The 21,660-nt window shown below is 41.1% G+C and overlaps 1 protein-coding gene across 1 annotated transcript in view; it reads right to left on the bottom strand.

Annotated features, from left to right (window-relative positions):
• Positions 1-2,613: 2,613 nt before the first annotated feature.
• Positions 2,614-21,660, bottom strand: part of AZI2 (5-azacytidine induced 2) — a 39,770-nt gene continuing 20,723 nt past the window's right edge. Inside the window, exons 6-8 of the mRNA XM_069958637.1 lie at positions 11,879-11,937; positions 5,894-6,021; positions 2,614-3,429 (exon numbers count right to left, since the gene is read on the bottom strand). Coding sequence (XP_069814738.1) covers positions 3,035-3,429; positions 5,894-6,021; positions 11,879-11,937 — 582 coding nt within the window. The 3' untranslated portion in view covers positions 2,614-3,034. The remainder of the gene's footprint in view (positions 3,430-5,893; positions 6,022-11,878; positions 11,938-21,660) is intronic.

The raw sequence follows: 21,660 nt of genomic DNA, 5'->3' as shown, positions 1-21,660 counted from the left end.
TTGGTAGGTGATGCAGTTATTGTCCTAAAAAAACACTTTTAGGGTGCGTTCACACCTACAGGATCTGCAGCAGATTTTATGCTGTATTCAGTTATTTAAATGAAATCTGCTGCAGAAAATAAGCTGCAGATCCTGTAGGTGTGAACGCACCATTAAACTTACAGCCCTGTGCCCTAACTTTGCACCACCCCTCCGTCCCTCCTCCTCACCCTCTTCATCATTAGGAATGCCACTGGAACAATTTCTCTAGGCTAAACATTTGCACAGGTGTCTTAATGATCCAGCCCATGTGCCGGGCTGACACAGCTGACAAATAGTAGGCAATCTGCCTGGAGCATTCCTAATGATGAGGAGGGTGGGGAGGAGGGACAGAGATTGTGCCAGCCTAATGCATACACAATCTAGGCCACTCCCGTAGGGCACGGGGCTGCCAGTTTAAAAGTATTTTTTTAGGACAATAACTGCATCACCTGCCAAACGGACCCCAGGACAGATCTTGGATTAAAAGCAGCTATCTGAAGGTACAAGCGGTTTGGGGGGCTCAGATTGTGGGTACAGAGTCGCTTTAAAGGCTGTAGAAGCAAAAGTAAGCATTTTTTTACCCCTTCATGATCAAGGACATTTGTGCCAGGATGTCCAGGTCAAATTAATGCAATGTTCCTCCCCGCATTCTAAGAGCCATAGCGCTTTTATTTTTCCACCTACAGGGCTGGTTGGAGTGTTATTTTTCGCGCCATGATCTCTAGTTTTTAATAATATGATTATTGGAGTAAGAGAAAAATTTGAATCACTTTTTATAATTTTTACAAAATGTCACTGTCATTATAACTTTCTAAATCAATAGTAGATGTGATATAAAGCAAAGTTTGTATTATTTTTATTTTCATAATGGGCAAGAAGGTATTTTAAACTTTTTATTTGGGGGGAGGGTATATAAGGTTTTTTTTTTTAAATACTTTTAAGAACTTTTATTTTTTTAATTACACTTATTTTGTACTGTAAAACATGCAATCATTAGATTGCATATACTGATTTATGCTACGCCATAGCATAGCATAGATCAGTGTTATCGGCGATCTGTGCATAGAGTCTGACTGAGAGCAGACTCTATACACAGATGGCTGATCTGACAGGACGGAGGTAAGTGGATTACCCCCACCCATCAGTACAAGCTTGTCCTGTCACTGACTACCTTAAGTGCCACAATCGCTATAGATTGCAGCATTTAAGATGTTAATGACAGGCAGCTGCCTGTCATTATCCGCGACCCGCACACATTGATGTGTGCGGGACCACTGTCACGGCAGCGGTCCCGCACACATCTACAGCCCCTAACTGTCAGGAATATATATACGCTCCTGCTGCACGGGGCATGAGCAGCAGGAATGTATGTATACAGATTGCTGATGTGAAGGGGTTAAATGAATACCTATGGAGAAAATGTTTTCTGAACTGTAATTTTTGCAAAGAGTGAGCTGAAAAAAATGTTTTTGTAAATTGTCCATTGTAGATTGCAGAAATCACAAGTCCAGACGATTTTAAGAAACTTTGTGATTGGGTTTATTAGCCAAATATGCAATTATGCTCAGAATTAGGAAATCTCGACAGTTTTTTCATCAGTCAGATCTGTCTGGTCTATGAAGAGGGGAGGGGGAAGGAGCGAGATTAGCCGGCAGCTGAGAGCTGAGAACAAAGGATTGCTCAGCGGGGGAGCTATCCAGAGCCCTAATTAGAGGTCATAGAGGTCCATGGTGACTGTCAGAGGAGAGAGCCTGTGATGTGAATGTAAATTAACTCTTTGTTGTCCTGTTTTGCTACTTTTACTTTCTCTCTCCATAAAATAAAAAAATTTATTTTTCGGCTAAACCCAATTACAAAGTTTCTTAAAATCGCTTGGACTATTGATTTCTGCAATTAAAATTAACGACAGTGACACTTTAAGTTCTTCTAAAAGTGACAACAATGTTACCTCTCACAATAGCAGACTACTAAAATGAGTGGATCAGAAACGGATTCATTTTACTTGGCCCTGCACAGCATCAGCAGCTATTTAATTCACAGTGACTAGGATAATATTGACAGGGCAGGCTCATGGTGTGATAGTCCACAATTTCCCTGAACTCCTGTTGGAATAAAGGAGAAGTCCGGTGAAAAAAAGTATTGTATTGCCCCCAAAAGTTATACAAATCACCAATATACACTTACGGGAATGCTTATATAGTGCCTTTTTCCCTGCACTACTAAATCAAGGCTTCACTTCCTGGATAAAATGGTGATGTCACAACCCGACAGCTGTGCGAGCTGTGGCTGCTGGAGGGGATAATGGCAGAGGGATGGTCAGTGTCCCTCCAGTGCCCTGTGTCCCTCTGCTATCATCCTCTTCAGCAGCCACAGCCTGCACAGCCCTGCGAGTCGGGTTGTGACATCACCATTTTATCCAGAGAGTGAAGCCTTGATGCAGTAGTAAGTACAGGGAAAAAAAGCACTTCATAAGCATTTCCCGTAATAAGTGTATATTGGAGATTTGTATAACTTTTGGGGGGCAATACAATACTTTAATAAAAATTTTCGCCGGACTTCTCCTTTAATCATCTAATATTACACTATTTATAATTTACAACTATCTTAATGTTTAAAGAAAATATATGCAAGTTTTCAATCCAACGTACTTACAGTCTATTTATTTAACACTCAGCAATCCTATACCTTTAATAAAAAATAGACATAGTCTTCATTATGATCCGGCCATGTACAATATAATTCCATTGTGTGTCACAATCTTTCTTGAGTTCTGTTCTCTTATGAGAACTATTACATTGATACTGATGGTGTCCTGATATGATAGAATCCTCTCTAATGTATTAAATAAACGATAAAGGCAAATCATAAAAGGTGCACAAGTGATCCATGTATGTGATGTCCATATAGAGAGCTAAATAAAACTGGCTATAAATCCACAAATTGCATAAATTACCTAGATATACAAGACTTCAGAGGAGCAGTGGATGTGCACTAATACATTAGGACCATCGTCTTAGCTATCAAAGTTATAATTTGGAGTATAATACTGGCCCGGGTTACTTGATGTAGAGTTGTTCTTTGTTTCCCAGAATAATGTTTCGCTGGGCTTTGGGGGACTTGGCATTACCCAAGAGTTTTCTTCAGAACATGACTTTTGGTATGAGTCATTTTCCTCAGTGTCTCTTCCACCTACTGGAATAGGCCTCTCGACTGTCCATTGTGTACCCTCTGGCTTTACAGACAAGGTGTTCTGTGTGCTGTTATGTGGCTGTGGGGCAGAGGCACCACCATGAGGCTTCTGTTCTTTAGGTGAAACCACCTTTTGGTAAGTGACTCCTCCAGCTGTTATCCGCAGTTTATTAAAGGTCCTCTCCAGGTCCTCTTCACACTGCACTGGACCTCGGGAAGCTGCAAGAGTGACATGAGTCATAGAAAACAAGGAAGTGAGATTCACACTGTGCCATGGCATTAGTTTAAGGTGAAAGCTATCATGCAATGATGGATGCAAATGTTGACAGTCATAACCTAGTGACTAATATTGGGGTCCATGGAGCTTCCATCAGTTTGACAAGAAGGGTAGCGCTGCATATCTGCAAAGAGCAGAACCTCTGATGGGGCCTTCCAACAGTATGTCAATAGAGCCTTAGGGCCAGTTCACACTGAGGAATCAGCGAGTAAAAAGTGTTCCACCCGGAATCACCTCTGTCAGAATTCAAATTAAGTTTTCTTTTGTTGAAATTTATTAATTTTTCCAATTCTGCGCTGATTTTCCGCGAGTATTCCGCATTGGAAAATTTCAGAGCAGAAAATCACTGCTCAATTCATTTCAATGGGATTCCGCTAGTAGAATTGTAATGGACCTGTCGTGGAAAATTCACTTTGTGAACTGCAGAGCGCAACTTCCATTAAACTCAATGGAATTTGGCTCTGCACTATATTTTCAGGCGGAATTTTCAGAGAGGAATCAGCGCTGAAATTCAGCGCTGACTCCTCAGTGTGAACTGGCCCTTAGGCTAGCCATAGACGGCCTGTGTGCTGCTGTATAGTGTTTTTCCCATGTGGCATGTGCTATTTCATACTTAAGAATACATTCATTTGAAAAAAAGGAGGTACACATAGTTCCGAATAACTAACATGTAAATGGAGCTGCGAGCTATGCATTTATGCTGGCACTCTACTCTTTCTCTATGGAGCCACCAAAGGTGGCTGAAAGCTACATTTACTCTTCTTTGACGGCTCCATAAAGAATTAAATTGAGCTGGGATTTTGGGATCCCTTTTTCTTAAGATTGTCAGGGGGGAACCCCAGCCATAGGACCATAATAAAAGGTGTAATGTGCCTTTTTGTAATGTCTCCTATTAGAATCTATTGTCAGGTCAGGATGCCCCACCCTACGGATTGTTTTCTTTTAAAACTGGGTTCAGGCTAAAAATGCATCTGTTCAGTGGACACTTTATAAGATAATGCTATTAAAATGTTCATGGCATATCCAGATGCTTAACTAAGGCTTATATGGTATACATATTGGAAGGATAAAGTATTGTCTTTTATGCTATCCAATATTTCATCTCTGTTATATTGATGTGGGCCAGTCAGATACAAACGCTTTTTTTGGCCTCTGTCTGACAATTAACCACTATTCCGATTAGCATGTATGTCGAGACTTTTCCTGACATGCACGCTAACTGTAGGGGAAAAAGTGTGAACCCAACCTATGAAATCTCATCATATATTAGTGGAGCTTTGCCAAATCCAAATCTAAAGCATTAAAAATCCCATATATACAATTAAAGAACCAGCAGTGGAAGCTAGAATTAGAAGCATGCCCTAAATACTGTAGATTCCCACCAAATTTGAAATTTCCTCACTGAATTCTGGTATTTAAAATATCATAGGAGTGATACTTTTATTGGTTATAACTTCATATTATATATATATATATATATATATATATATATATATATATATATATATATATATATATATATATACACACACACACACACACTTTTTTTTTTTTTACAAAAGTCTTGATGCTGATTTTTTACGCAAGGTACAGCACTATTATTTGCAGTTCTCACAGTAGATATTTGTATTTTTTTTCTAGGTCAAACTGTAAAAAAATCTGCAAATATGTTAATGGTGCATATTGTATCTATGCATGTTCTCAAGCTTTGATTCCTGTGATCGGTCTGTACACAGAGAAAAATAAATAATAATACCAAAAAGATATGCACAGTGTCCACGGAGTGCCCAATTTAAGTAAATAAATCCTCACCAATGCCCATCCTCAGCGTATGGACTACAAGAAGGAGCACTCACCACACATATAGCTCTATTGATCTGAAAGTTTACAACCCTTGGAAAAAAAAAAAAAAAAAGCAGGAAGATGGCACACAAGCTAAAAATAAATGAAAGTGTAAAAAAGAAAAACAAAACTGCAAGCATAAATGCTTATCTACCTGTACGTTTTTCCTGCCTAGACAGCTGACAATAGATAAACTTGGTTGAAAAGTATCTGCATTGTTTTTATGCACGGCAGATACGGTAAAAGGTCAAATACAAATAAACTGTTAACACCTCTGCCTGTACACTTAGACTTGCTGAGAAAAAAAAAAGCCACAAGGGGGAACAAAATACAGCACAGCAGAAAAACACATCAGCAACACCTTTATGTGTGAAGTTGACCAGTATGCAGCATGAGACAGAAGCTAAACCAGAAAATCGGGTAGGCTGCAGCTCTAATACACTGAGACGCGTCAGCCTCAAACAGCGAGATTCTGATGAGATATGATAGCCAGTTGCTCTTTAAATGGCATTGCAGGAATAGGAGGTTTGGAGGAGTCCTATTACAGCAAGTAATGTGACTTGCCTTTCTTGGTCGCAGCCACTGTTCCTTTCAGCTTTCTTAGCACCTCGGCTTGTACCTCAGTCACTAGATGTAAATTAGACATTTCCTTCTTCAGCTCCCAGTACGCCTGCCGCATGCTGCTCTCGCTGCTAGAACAGAAAATAGAAAGGTTTCATTTGCTGCCCAGTAGCATCTTTCATCTTCCACTTCACCTGCCTGGGGACAACTGTTTCTGCTACTTCATATATTATAGATCACAGCATATAGTGACAATGAGCATTACAGGGGACTTTTGTGGACAGATGAGTAATGCTTTACATATAAAACATTTTAAGTGGTTTAGAAAAAAAAATATTTTAGATAGATAGACAATATACACACTGTGATCATTTAACACACAAACTATACAGGCACATCCAGCAGGTGCATCAGAATACTTTATGACATGACACAAGTATTAGAAATGTTAGGGTTTGCCTAGGATGTAAAGCTGTGGGACTATGTAATTTGTTTTTTCAGACACACTTATGGGTGGATTCACACACAACATTGTTTAGGAAACGCTGTGTATTTCTCCTGGTCTTCTCTGTAATGAATGATGTTACTGGCTTTCTGAACTGTAATAGTATAATATAAAAAAATAAAAAAAACTACAAACATGTCTAAGTCTGTGGCATCCTGCTTTATTTTAGGTATTTGGGTCCTTGGTAGATAGAAAAATAGGACAATGTACTAATGAAGAAAGATTTTAGGTGTGTGTCTATTGCTAATTTTTGCGTTTTACATAGTAACCAAAACACCTGGGGAGCCGGTTTGACCTCTTTAGTCATCTATAGCTATTCTTACCATCATCTATTCAGCTCTATCACAGATGGATTAGATGCACATACTGCACAGTATATTGTGCTTCAGAGACTACAATATCTAAAATTGAAACCGTAATAGTTAGCCAAAACTATGTATTTTGAGTTTCTCTTAGTTCTAGCTTACAAATACTGATGAAAAATACTGAACTGGTAAATGCCGACCATCAACTCTAGAACAGGGGTAAGAGATAAAATGCCTGTATAAAACAGTCTTTAAGACATTTTACTATAAAGGATACTTCAGAGACTCAAGTTTTTTTTATTACACTCCTTTCATAAGGTTATATTACCTTGTAGTATAACTTTATTAAAATAAATGTATAGTTTTTTTCTTTATATGTCCACTTAATTTGCATGGCTGCAGTATTGGGCAATATAGGCCTCTCTGTTGCCACCATAAATATGGTCAGGAGATGTAGTTCCTGGCCCCCTGCTTAAGTGCTGCCTCACAGTGTTATTGATATACAGCTGGGTCTCAGAGTACCCCTTTAAGCTACAGTGCCAGATCACAGCAAGAAAACTACCCTGGTTAAGTTCTGTGTTTATTTGCTTAGGGAAAATCCACAGACCAGGAAGGCATATTCAAGCTTCTATGTTCATGAAGAAAGCAGTGCAGCCGCCACAGTCCTTGACATCTGAATTTATTGCTATGTACGTACAACTCGATAAATTGGTTATTATTAGAAAAACCAATTGAGTGGTAAGAGTTGAAGGGCCGCGGGGTAGGCAACAATTACTGATGCTATATTTGGCGTGAAAAGTGGTGACTTCTCATTTTAAAAGGGTTAATTCATAAGAAATCACACGTCTTCTATTTAATCAGAAAAAAGAAGCAATGCCGCTACCAACCATCACATCACTTGGGTATTAGAGGAACAAAATCTATTGCAGATAACCCTGTAGCCACTGCAGGTGAGAACTGTGCTATTTCTTTTGTTATTCTCGAGCTATTCTTGCTCCCCGTCCCCCCGATTCTTCACTCATGACGAGAAACATCACGTCAGCTTTCAAACACTGCGATAGTAGATTTGGTAATGGCCATAAAAGATTCTATCCAGACTAAAAATAAGCGCAAGCCTATGACTTACATTAAGAAGAGGCAAAGGAATGATAAAAATCTACTTTATTTTAACCAAACAAGGAGACATACTTTCACTTAAGCAAACTAGTAAATGAGAATATGAAAACAGACATGGAAACATTTCCAGCGTTTTTAGACCTCGAGTTGTTAATTAAGTGGTTTACACCTAGGTGCTGAACACTCTGGGGTTTAAGGAGGCAAGCAGATGTTTCTGTAAGGCAAGTAAAACTGCACAATCTGCAGCACAGTACATTTATTCTAATTTATTTTTAGTGCTTTGCATCAATTTATTTAGAACCTTTAAAGAAATGGAACAAACACTACAGCCGGCTGGTGAGACAATGCTCATGCTAGCTCTTGTTCTCCCCCTTGTGGCAGAGATGTGTACATGCATGCCACTGTTAGCACAGTACATGTACGTTATATATGAAGAGATGACTATAGTGTGAAACTGTAATGCCTGAACAAGCAAGAAATGATCCTCCATCTGTAGTCAATAGGCACATATAGTAATGGATGCGATCTGTAGGCCAAAGTGCCACAAAATATTTAATACCATGCCTAGAACAAGGAATACTAGGTAAAAGTGTGCCAACTGCATACGCTATATAGCATACATACAAAACAACTAAGCTCTTATTATTCAATGTTTTATATACAGTATGCTTGGGCATGGGGAATAAATACATTCATTATGGGAAGTATGGGAATTTTCTCAAATAAGGCTTCTATGTGCACTTTTTGTATTTCAAAAGTGGATAGAATGGTACTGCTGAGAACTATCTGTTGGCCAAGACTCCTTTATGTCAGTCAGAAGTCCTGGAAGTTGGAGCTTGTGGTAAATGGCCCATGGTGAGGCCCTTGGTTAAGTCAATTCTTTAGCAGGATGGCAGAATTTGCTGGCAAATATCATTAAGTCTATGGGATGGGTGGAACTTCAAGGCGCGTGCCAGAATCTGCTTGAAGTCTCTGCACGTATTCCGCAATGTGATCACACTCTTAGTGGAGATCTTAGGAGACACAACTGGGATTAGAATCCCTGTGGGACTCACAAAGTAATTATTAGGATTTTTTGCGCAAAGCTCTTGATAGTTCAAAAGATAGATCTCATTTTAATGTTCCATGTATAAAAAATTAGGAATACTGCTTGAAGTATTATGATATATTAAATTTTTACATTAAATTTTTAAATGAAGGGGAAGAGAAAAGATGGAAAAAGAAAAGGAAATTCTACACTTTTTTGGTTTTTGATAGAGTAATGATGCCTTTACACAAAAAGATTTTGACAGATTTCTTGAAGCCAAAGCCAGGAACAGACTATAAACAGAGAGCAGGTGGTCAAATCCATTCCTGGCTTCTCTGTGTAAAGGCACCCTAACTGTGTATGTGTGAGTGTGTAAATGCATACACATGTGCATTTTACATTGTTCACTTTATTAATAATCTGATAACATTAAGGCCCTATGCACACGTTCAGTATTTTTTTCTGGTCCTGAAACAACCCGTGAGAAATTGCGGATTGGACATCCGTATTCCATCCGTATTTCATCCGTATTCCATCCGTATTTCCGTAATTCCATTTTTTTACTACTCATTGCTTTTCAATGCACTTCATCCGGATTTTTTTGCGGAAATACGGATGCCAACATGTTACAATCCGTAAACAATCCGTAACCAATTGATTTCAATGAGAGGATCCGCAAAAAAAAATGGGTCCGCACCCGGTCCGCACTAGGACATGTCCTTTTTTTTTTACGGATTGATTTTCATCCATTTCTGCTACTGATCGTGTGAATAGCCCAATAGACTTCAATGTGCACTAACTCGGATCCGGAAATACGGATCCGTAAATTACGGAACGTGTGAATAAGGCCTAAGGCAGAGGACAGCCTGGTATTCCTCCCAGTACATTAAGCTTGGCCCAATACTGCACATAAGCCAATTTAAATCCTGCCACTAAGATCAACAAACAGTTGTTTGGTTTTTTTTTAAATCAAACACTGACATGATCTGCTTGTCCCCAAGTACCCTAAATTTTTTTTCAATTAATCTTAATGATTTAGCCCCATCGGAATTCGCCTCAGCAAAACTAAAGCTATACTTATGATTGTTCACAGAATCAGAGCTAGAATCAGCTTTAATTCTTCTTGCAACACACTTATGTCAAAGCATCATAAAAATATGTAGTTTAAGGAGAATAAATCATTCGAAAGATGTAATTAAATCAGGTTTATATTACATAGACATTTTAAAGTAACTATCTGTATATATGCATCACCAATATACTGTAGCTATACCCAGAAAAGATACTCATTTACTTTTGTAATACAATAGAAAAAAATCAGTTTTACAGGTGTAAAACATCTTTAATGAAACAAAAATGTGGGTAGTAAAGGAGACAGGCATTCAAAGATGTCAAATACTGCCCCCTGCGCTAGGTATTACACAGAATTAGTTTTATTGTTAGATGGATCTAACCTGCTGCTAAATTCTAATAAGGCAGGAGGCGGAGAGTGCGGCCATACCTTTATTCAGGTCCGCTGCTTCATTCCTCATCAGACTTTCCTTTTCTTTATATGTAAATTAGGGTATATGGTGCACAGAGGACGGTTCTTTGTGCTGCCGATTCACCAACCGGCCGGCTCCTACAGCACATCCTCCTTATGAATATCTATAATGCAGTGTCGTCATTCTCTGCCACTGCTTACTGTGGAGCGCCATTATGAATATTTATAAGGAGTCAAGCTGGAGGAACTAGCGTGCAGGCAAATTGGCACACAAGTGGTTACAGGACCACCCCCAAGAAAAAAAAAATTAGTAGTGGACCTTCAAAATAAAAAGGTGTGGTCGCACTTCACAGACCCTGCCCTATTGGAATCTAGCAGCAGGTTAAATCCTTCTAACCTGCTGCTAGAATCACTTTAAGCCAAGTCAATCTCCAGATAACTAGAAGACAACAAATATTCTCAAAGAAAAAATAGGTGGGTCAGTTTATGTCTAAAGTCATCCATTTATACATCACACGAATATATATATATATATATATATATATATATATATATATATATAAATAAATAATAATAATAATAATAGTAATAATAATATTTGATATTATAGACTTATCATGGTGAGGAAAGGACAGGTCACTGGTATAACACTGGGTTGATGTACACCTTTTAATGTAGATCTAATAATTATTTGTCATTTTTATTGTAACTCTGGCACCAAAATAGATGCCAACTATGACAGGCTGCATGTTAACAACTTCACACAATACTCAGCGCATATACTGTAAATGTGTGCTAAATAACCACAAAACATGAACTGAAACTTGTTGATGATTCAAGTCTCTTTAATGGTTAGCACAGTTGTAGCATGTCTGAGAAAAAAACAAAACCAAAAGGATCCTTTCTGTAATGTCACCAAAAACACCAAAAGCTCATCTTAGAGCATGGAAAGTTAGTCATTTTTGCTTGGTAGCGTCGGGCTGCACCATATAATGTGATTATATATAGAACACTGCACATAATATCAACAGTACACAGTCAGCAGATCATCCATCTGTGTAATAAAGACAACTATCAGTTGACGACAATATTCATCGTCTAATCATGGCTTTAGGACCGGTCCTAAATTAATTGTGTAATAGTAATCGACGGCCGATGGCTGATGACTATAAAACAAATAATACACTTCTTATATTATTAATAATAGACATACCTTTCCGCCCTCCCTGATGTTCTGCTAGCTTTGGCTCACTCCCCACAGTGTCTAAAGTGCCAGGCCGCTCAGCCAATCATTGGCCGTGGCACTGTCTCTGTGATTAGCTGAGCAGCCTGTCACTTCAGACACTGCCTGGAGCGGGCCGGAGCTAGCAGAACATCAGGGAGAGTGAAGAGGTATGTATAAGTTTCTTATTTTACACTTATAAAGCAAGGGCTGAAGGGCTAACGATGTCCATGCAGCCCTTGCTGCACGATTATCAAACTTTGTATGGTCTCTAAATCTAGCTCTACATAACACAAACACTAATGATATATTTTTTTTTTAAATTATTACCTGTCACTACTGTTGACTTGATAATTCTCTTTACCCAAACTTCTATCAGCAGCAGCATTCTGCAATACAAAAATAAAAAGTTTTACATTATAAATAAAGATAAGCCAACTTTGGGTTTGGGTTCATGCAAACACTTGGCACTTGAATCCTGGTGGCTGGAGAAGATGGATGCAGCCCTAAGGCTGCCTGGAATACAAGGATACAGCCAAAGACATCCATTTTCTCCAGCCATCAGGATTCAAATGCAGAGTGTTTAGGTTCATTGCTCATGTCTGTTTATGAGAATACAAAAAAAGATAGTGTAGAAGTAAATGAGCAGTGGAGAAGAATTTATATTTCATGCCTGAAATGACTTATGGTTTAAAATAAAGAAGACCTCATAGTCACCTGCCCTGATCCAAAGTAGCTGCTTCATGATGCCTCCTGACTAATCCCTACTTTTGATGTTTTGCTTCTGCAAGAAATGCCGCTCAGCAAACTACTGGCAGCAGAGGTGACCCTCCTCAATCACAGATTGGATGAGCAGGCATTTCCAGCAGGAATGAAACATCAAAAAAGCAGAAAGCAGCAACAAGCAGCTGGGACTGGGAGTTGTTGGAGGCAGGCGAGTATAGTTTTTATTATTTTGCAAGCACTCTAAAACATTTAGTATGATAGGAATGTGCCTTTAAGAGTCTAAAGAAGATCATTTTTCTGTATTCTTTTATCTTGTATCTTTTTATTAATGGTGTACAGAGATGTACTCAAAGTGCCCACCAACCCTGTTCTCATTTGGGAACACAATCTAGTGTATCGAGCTCAAGCATGCCCTGACATGGACCAGTTCCACAGTAAGCCAAGAAACGAAGAGAACAGAACCAACAAGAATACACAAACTGCATGCAGATATGGCTTTGTTTAGATATCAACCCAGTGGTGCAGGCGAGCATTATCATCCAATAAGCTCCATGGTACGTCCTTTCAATTCAATTTCTCCATTCGTGAAATAGGAAAACATTTTACAACTATACACTCATAAAGGATCGTATTCTGTGCAAGTAAAAATTCCTGGCACTTACCTGAATAGCAGCCATTCTTACACAAAATGTAGAGGATGTGAAAGCACACTTGTGTATGTTTGAGCATAACAGATACATAGCCAGCATTTACTAAAACAGTTGAAGTGCAATCTTTAAATGTGCCAGATTTATCAGGCTATTTGATAACTCTGTTTCAATTAAAGACTGTTTGATGCAAAGTTTACACCATTTATTACTTGGCTTGAAGTCCACCAGAATTTTCAGCCAGGTTCAGGTGCATTTTTGTGAAAAATAGACCACGCCCCATTAAGCATAATCCCTGCCCTTAGTACCAGACGGAAAGTAGGTGAAAAGTGTCTAAAATGCATGATAAATGTGAAATAAAGTCATGTTTGGCATTTTTTCATCAAAAATTGAGGTGTTGAAAAATGGGTCCATAAGCATAAGAACTACAAGAAAAGCCTAACAAAGCTTTTTCACAATGAATTCACACCAGCCATGACCATCTCACTTTACTGGGATTAACCTAAAAGGAGATCCTCAAAATAGCACAGGAATTATTCTGACCTACCGTACAGCATGAGCTACATGCACTCATTACTCCTACAGAGTAGGTTACATATCTTAGCGACCAAACAATTTTCACATTTTATTCATATTCACCTTACAAGAGTCCCCTGATGAAGTCAGCATTGTGCTGACGGAACGCGTGGGGTAGGGTTAGTACCGGGGTCACTCTCATCTCCTCCTGTCTCTCATTTGGTTCGTATATTTTTTGCACAGATACCATATCTATATATTCTCTGTATTTTGTCATATTGTATTGACTTGTTCTTTTGTGCATTATGTACCATTCACTGTATGGATTCATGGGAGGGATGCCTGCTATTTAGGCATGTGACATTTGTTCAAGTGGGAGATCCCGGTTGGTGGGGTGATTGATTGTTTTCTCCCCCCTCAGAGTTGGGTTTTTATTGCTGTATACAGCCTTTCTTGTTTTTTCTGTGTGTTTTCTCTTATTTTTTGTTTAATAAAATCATGTTGATATATTTTTGGATGTGCAATACTTTATTATCCTCAGATTCTTTTTCTTGTTTTTTGATTCACCTTACAAGAGCCATAGTTTTTTTTTCTATTACAAAGCCATACAAAAAAAAGTGGGGGGCTGGGTGAGTGTTCAGACCCTGACCGACCAGTAGAACAAGTGGGAAGACTATCGCACACTTCTCTTCCTACTCTGCATCTGCGACCTAGAAGGACCCCAAAGACTTATTCTAAAAGTCTGTCTAGGTCACACGTCAGATGGCTGGGACTGAAAAGGAACTGTCAGTATAGTACATTTTATTTTACTGCTTATATTTAAAATGTATTTCTTCATACATACAGATACAACATTTTACAGAAGTGGAGGTACACATAATGAATTGTCTAACATATTCTATATATCATTGAATTTGCTGCCATCTAGTGGGCATTGTAGATTACAGCATTTATGAGGTGACTGACTATTCTACAAAGCATAGTAGTGTGAGGTGTTTGGACACGCTGCAGATTTTTTACACAGGATTTTTTCCTATTATAGTACCAGCAATGCGAAAGATTTTAAGACTTCTTTCACAAACCTAAGACAGAGTTATCGCGACTCTGCTTCTTTTAAACATATTCTGCTCTCACATGGATCACCATACAGGCCCCCATAAAACAAGAATACCAGACTGTACACAGAACATGGGAAAGGGTAGTGACCTTTGAGGAGATTTATCAAACATGGTGTAAAGTGAAACTGGCTCAGTTGCCCCTAGCAACCAATCAGATTCCACTTTTCATTCCTCTCAGACTCTTTGGAAAATGAAAAGTGGAATCTGATTGGTTACTAGGGACAACTGAGCCAGTTTCACTTTACACCATGTTTGATAAATCTCCCCCTTATCCTTAATATAATGATAAAAACCGGCACCCTTATGTAAAAAGATGACATTCAATAAAGTGAGAGGCCCTCATTTATTCTCCATGGCATCTCACCCCTTTCATGAGCTATCCACAGCCCCCATGTACTTTCCCTTCCCCTCTCTCTCTGTGCAGGGCTTATCTACACTGTGCAGCCCATCTTTCTGCTGCCTCCCCACTGCCCCATATTAGCCCTGCTCCAGGAGCAGAGCTATCACAATTACGATTCTAGACAAAATAAATGTGGGTGACTAAACAGGCAAATATGACTGAGATTGATAGTTAGAAATCTTCCTGCCTATAAAATAGATAGTTATGCTCAAAAGTTTACATACCCCAGCAGAATGTATGCTTTTTCAGAGAATATGACCACCACCAAATCTTTTTTCCAATTAATGGTTAGTGGTTGGGTGAAGCCATTTATTTTTAAACTATTGTGTTTTCGCTTTTTAAATCAAAATGACAACCAAAAACATCCAAATGACCCTGGTCAAAAGTTCATATGCCCCCAGTTCTCAATACATGCCCCTCTCTACTATCAATGACAGCTTGAAGTCTTTTGTGGTAGTGATGGAAGAGGCTCTTTATTTTTTCAGATGGTAAAGTTGCCCATTCTTCTAGACAAAAAGCTTAAAAGGGGTACTCCGACGGGGGGTGGGTGGGTGTTGCTTTTTTTCGATCAGGGCGGGGAGGAGGTGGCTGAGGGCATTGACATCCCCCCCCCCCCCCCCCCCCCCCCCCCCCCCCCCCCCCCCCCCCCGGTTCCAGCCACTTCCTCCCTGGCCAGATCGAAAAAAAGCCCCCCCGCCGGAGTACCCCTTTCAGTTCTTGTAATTCCTGGTCTGTCTTGTATGAACTGTGTGCTTGTGGCTCAATGATATTGAGGTCAGGAGACTGAGAGGCTGAGATGGCCACTCCAAAACCTTCACTTTGTTCTAACGACTTGGCCTTGTGTTTTGGATTGTTGTCAGCAAAAATGTAAACTTTTGTGCACAACTGTATGTCTATCTATCTTACTTTAAAGGGAAGTCTGGTGTTGGACATTTTTTTTTTTTTTTTTTTAAAGAGTCGGGGAGGAAGTGGCTGAACATAACAACATGCACCTACCTTCCTGGCTCCAGCACAGGGGTCCGCTATCCCCTGCTCCGGTTTCCAGTCCCCCTGACTGGCTAAGCGGGGCTCACATGTAACAAACTGGGTCCCGCTCATACTAAGACCGGGAACTGGAGTGGGAGACAGTGCTGAAGCTGGGGAAGTAGGTGCATGTTATGTTCAGCCAACTCCTCGGCTCTTTTGAAAAAAAAAAAAAAAAAAAAAGCCAGATGCTGGACTTCTCCTTCATCTTTATGCTTATGCAGAGGATTAAGACAAGAAAACGGAAATTACTCACCGGTAATGATGTTTCCCGGAGTACATGACAGCACCAACCAGAGAGAGGGACTCCGCCCCCACAGGGACAGGAAACCCAGAGAGATAAAAGGGCAGGCCCTCCTCTTCCTCCTCAGTGAATTTCCGAGACCAAAGAGAGCCTGAATCATTAGTAACCATATAATCATAGAACATACAACCCCGTCACCAACAAACAAACAAAAAAAAAAAACCTGCCTTTTTAATCACATCGTGATCACCCAGTGCCAAAGCATAGACTAACAGAAGGGTGGTTTATACCATGGTGCTGTCATGTACTCCGGGAAACATCATTACCGGTGAGTAATTTCCGTTTTCCCCCTCGACATGACAGCACCAACCAGAGAGGATACCAGAGATAGAATTAGGGAGGGACCACCGCTTGCAAGACTTTTCTCCCAAAAGCCACCTCAGAAGTAGAAGAAAGATTCAAACGGTAGTGAAAAAAAGTGTGAGGTGACGACCAAACTGCTGCCTTGCATATCTGTTCAAGTGAGGCGTCCCCTTTTTCTGCCCAGGAGGTAGCCACTGCCCGTGTAGAGTGTGTTCTTACAGAGAGAGGAGGAGAAAGACCAGAGGACGAGTAGCAAAGACATATAGCCTGCCTAATCCATCTGGCTAATGTCCCTCTAGAAACCTTACTACCCTTGTCAGGCCCTGCAAACTGTACAAACAGGGAATTTTCTTTTCTTTTAATTTCTAAATATTTGACTACTGTCCTCCTTACATCTAGTAGGTGATACTCTCTCTCTTTATCATTTTTGGGATTCTCACAGAAGAATGGGAGAACTATGTCTTGTGATCTGTGGAAACACGAGACTACCTTTGGCAGAAAAGAGGGATCTGGTCTAAAAATAATTCTATCAGAAAGTATCTTTGTGTAGGGTTCTGCGCTAGAGAGATGCACTAACTCACACACCCTCCTAGCCGAGGTAACTGCCACTAGCAGAGCTGTTTTAAAGGTTAACATTTTCAAGGAGGCCTCTGATAACGGCTCGAAAGGCTCCCTGATTAACGCATTAAGGACCACATTTAGATCCCACGGAGGGGTCCTGTTAACTATTTTGGGGCATATCTTTAACAACGCTCTAAAGAACCTCATAATCCAGGGGTGTCTAGCTAGTTGCTGATCATATAACGCCCCTAGTGCTGACACTTATACTTTTAAGGTTGCAGGTTTTAACCCCCTTTCTAACGCTCTTTGCAGGAAGTCGAGAATTTTTGCTATGTTTGGACTGCTGAAATCTATCTGATTTGTTCCTACAAAATTAAAGAAAGCCTGCCAAATTCTAAAGTAAATTTTGCAAGTAATCGGCTTTCTGCTCATCTGTAAGGTTGTAATTACAGACTCTGACAACCCTTTGTTTTTGAGAATTAACCTCTCAAGAGCCAGGCCGTCAAGTGGAGGTGTTCCGCTTGTGGGTGCAGAATCGGCCCCTGAGATAACAGATCTGGTAGGTCTGGCAGCACCCATGGGTCCGAGATCGACATGTCTCTGAGGGATGAGAACCAGGCCCTGCGCGGCCAGAATGGGGTGATTAGAATGACAATTGCTTGATCCTGTCTGATTTTTATGAGGACTCTCGGCAGGAGCGCTAATGGTGGGAAGGCGTATGACAGGTTCCACCGCCATGTCTGTGACAGCGCATCCACTGCTATTGGGTTGTCCTTGGGAGACAGTGAGTAAGCGTGCGTTCACACCTACAGGATCTGCAGCAGATTTGATGCTGTGTTCAGTTATTTAAATAAAATCTGCTGCAGAAAATCAGCTGCAGATCCTGTAGGTGTGGACGCACCATAAAACTGATTTACTTGTCGGTTTTGCCTTGTTGCAAATAAATCCACTTCCGGAAACCCCCACAGACGGACAATTTTTGGGAAAATTTTTGGGCTCAGCTTCCACTCTCCTTGTTTTAGTAGATTCCTGCTTAAATAATCCGCCCTTACATTCAGTGACCCTTTTAGGTGAACTGCCGAGAGACTTAGAAGTTCTTTTTCTGCAAAGGCAAAGATTTTATAAGATAGGTTCAATAAACCCTCACTCTTTGTAGTGCCCTGCCTATTTATTATGGCTACTGCAGTTGAGTTATCTGTAAGAATGCTAACATTAGAATTTTTAACATACTCTTCTGCCATCTTAAGCGCTTTACAAATTGCCGCTAATTCCCTAAAGTTTGAGGATCTTTCCCTAATGGAGTTGTCCCACGACCCCTGGAAATCTAGACTACCCAAGTGCGCCCCCCAACCTGAGGGACTAGCATCTGTAGTCACTACCAAGGGGCATTTCCTAACCCAGGATACTCCCACTGTAAGGTGTTCTCTGACCAACCACCATGATAAACTCTCTACTACTCCCCTGGACAATTTTATGGATCTATCTAGACCCCCCGGGGACCCATCCCAAAGACTCAGGAGCTGTGTCTGAAGTGGTCGGGAATGTATTTGTGCCCACGGGACTGCTGGAATAGCTGCCGTAAATAACCCCAGTAAGGACATACCCCTTCTGATTGTGAGCCTGGGATTTTCTACGACCAGTGACACTGTGGATTGTATCTTCTGAATATTTTCTTCTGGCAGAAAAGACCTTTGAACAGAAGAGTCTAAAAGAATCCCCAGGAATTTTTTCTTTTGCGCTGGAGACAGAAAAGATTTTTCATAGTTTACAATCCACCCCAACTTGTCTAGGATGACTAAGGTTCTATCTACAAGTGACTGTAAAGCTACTGCAGAATCTGCTACCAAAAGAAAATCATCCAAATATGGAACAAACAAACCTGGCCCTTCCCTGACATGCGCTGCCATCTCTGCCACGACTTTGGTAAACACCCTGGGTGCTATGGCTATGCCGAAGGGTAGAGCCTGAAATTGAAGATGAAACAAAGAACCATCTATAGAAATAGCGATGCGCAGATATTTTTGAAAATCTCTGTGAATGGGAACATGGAGGTAGGCATCCTTTAAGTCAATGGATGCCATGAAGCAATTTTCGGTGAGCAGATTAATTGTCGACTTAATTGTCTCCATTTTAAATTTCTGGTATCTCAGGTACTTGTTTAGTGGCTTTAAATTAATAACTCTATAGGACCGATCTGGTTTCTGAACTAAAAAAAGATTGGAGTAAAAACCGTGACACCTTTCAGTCTCTGGCACTGGCACCAGGACATTTTTATTTATCAAAGAAACAACCTCACCTTCTAAGGTCTTCTGACCTAAATCCCCCATGTGACTTCTTGTCACCAAAAACCGGGTAGGTGGTAATGATACAAAATCAAAAATAACTCCTTCTCGGATATAGCTCATGACCCATGTGCTTCCGCAGATTTTTTCCCACTCTTAAAGAAAAATTTTTAATCTGCCTCCCACTTGCCCTCCTGGCTTACTGGGCAGTTGGCTTCTTGCCTGGGTCAGACTTCTGGTTGAAGAGGTAGCCTCTGGCTCTGCTTGCCCCTCTTCCTCGACCTCTATCTGACCCTCTGCCTCGGAAGTTCCCCCTTCCTTGTGCACGAAAGGACTGGAACCTTCCCAAGTGATAAGTAACAGGAAACCCTTTCTTCTTGTCCCCTGCCTTCTCTAACAAGTCCTCTAGTACCGAGCCAAATAAAAACTACCCTCACAGGGAATGTTACATAGCTTTGTCTTGGCCGCTGCATCTCCTGACCAATTCTTAAGCCATATAGCACGCCTGGCTGAATTGGACAGAGCTGCCGACCTTGCCGCAAAACGCAAGGTGTCTGCAGAAGCGTCTGCTAAAAAAGATGCCGACTTTTTTAGCCGAGGCAGGGATGCCAACAGGTTTGCGCTAGATTCCCCTGACAGCAGCCCCTCCTCTAATTGTGACAACCATACTAGCATGGACCTGGCGACGCAGGTACTAGCTATGCTAGGCCTAAAGGACTCTTTAAGAATCCCTCCGCTTTTTTGTCCATCGGGTCCTTCAGCGTACCCAAGTCCTCAAACAGAAGGGAACCCTTTTCTGAGACCTTAGCGATGGCCACATCAATTTTTGGGGGATGTTCCCAACCCGGATGTTCTGATTCATTGAAAGGGTATTTCCTTTTAACTGCCCTTGGCACAAATCCCTTTCTATCTGGCTTAGACCATTCCCTCTTAATAAGGGCTGAGATACTTCTATGGACTGGGAACACTGTTTTCTTTTTCTCTTTCAGCTCCCCAAACATGATATCTTGTACCAACTTCGGAACCACCTGTTCCTCTAGTTGCATAGTAGAACGGACCTCCTTCACTAAAAAGTCCACGTCCTCTAAGGGGCATAATGGTTTCCCCGATGTATCCTCCTCTTGAATATTAGACTCTTATGTTTCCGAGTCGTTATATTCTGCTCCCCCCTCTACTTCATGATCAGACTGTGCCACACCTGAATGCGAGGCACCTGCTGTATCCACTGTATCCACTGCCGGAGGAGCCATAGCAGCTGGGACTACTTTTGGATTTCTTCCTTAATCATTTCCCTATAACAGGAAAATATACATCCGTTTAGCCATGTGCTAACTTACTAACAAGATCAGCAAATACCACCAGCACAATTCAGGGCTATAAATGAGGGGCACTCACTTCATAGATGTCAGTAGAGAGGATATATTAGGAACCTCTGCTGCCACCATCTTGTTTACACAGGAGTCGCATGTAGGTCGATCCAAGTCTGAAGGCAACCTGCATTTACAAATCCTACACTCCTTCTTAGCACTTTTTGAGGACCTTTTATGTTCATCCTCCTGCGAACAGATCACATCCATTTAGTCACATATAATTTTGCTTTACCTTACACGCTCCCTCAGCCCGCTGGTACCCTGGGTTTTTCTGCTGGCCCCGCTGTTTCCTTCTTCTCACTCATTCTCATGCCAGTGACCGGCCTCCTCACCACCACGTTACCAACGCCGCACGCCTGCCACACTGACCCCTGGAACGCTCCTCACTGAAGAGCCTCCGGCGTCTGGCGTCACTTCCGGCGTGTGCCGCGGCTTCCGGATCTTCCCGACGCGTCACTTCCAGAAGTTACGCAGCTAGGCCGCAATCCTTTCTTAGCAGTCGGAGCTTCGCTGCGACACCGCGCAACCAGCTGAGAAGCTCTGAAGCCTCCGGCCTGCTGACTGCTTTATGGCTTTAAGTGCCGGCAGTCACCAGTGGCGAGTAGGTCTTAAGCCGCAACTACGGCCTACAGAGCATCCCCCTTAGCCTTCTCACAGCCCCAGGGAATAGAGGGAGCTCCGGTCTTCTTGATACGATGTCTCCGGGCTTCCTGCAGGGACAGGAAAACCACTGAGGAGGAAGAGGAGGGCCTGCCCTTTTATCTCTCTGGGTTTCCTGTCCCTGTGGGGGCGGAGTCCCTCTCTCTGGTTGGTGCTGTCATGTCGAGGGGGAAAAACAGACTTAAAGCGTAACTATAAAATA

Source organism: Dendropsophus ebraccatus, chromosome 2, assembly GCF_027789765.1.
Source record: "Dendropsophus ebraccatus isolate aDenEbr1 chromosome 2, aDenEbr1.pat, whole genome shotgun sequence".
Lineage (NCBI taxonomy): Eukaryota > Metazoa > Chordata > Amphibia > Anura > Hylidae > Dendropsophus > Dendropsophus ebraccatus.
The sequence above is the reverse complement of the archived record's forward strand: the minus strand, read 5'-3'. Positions and strand labels throughout refer to the sequence as shown.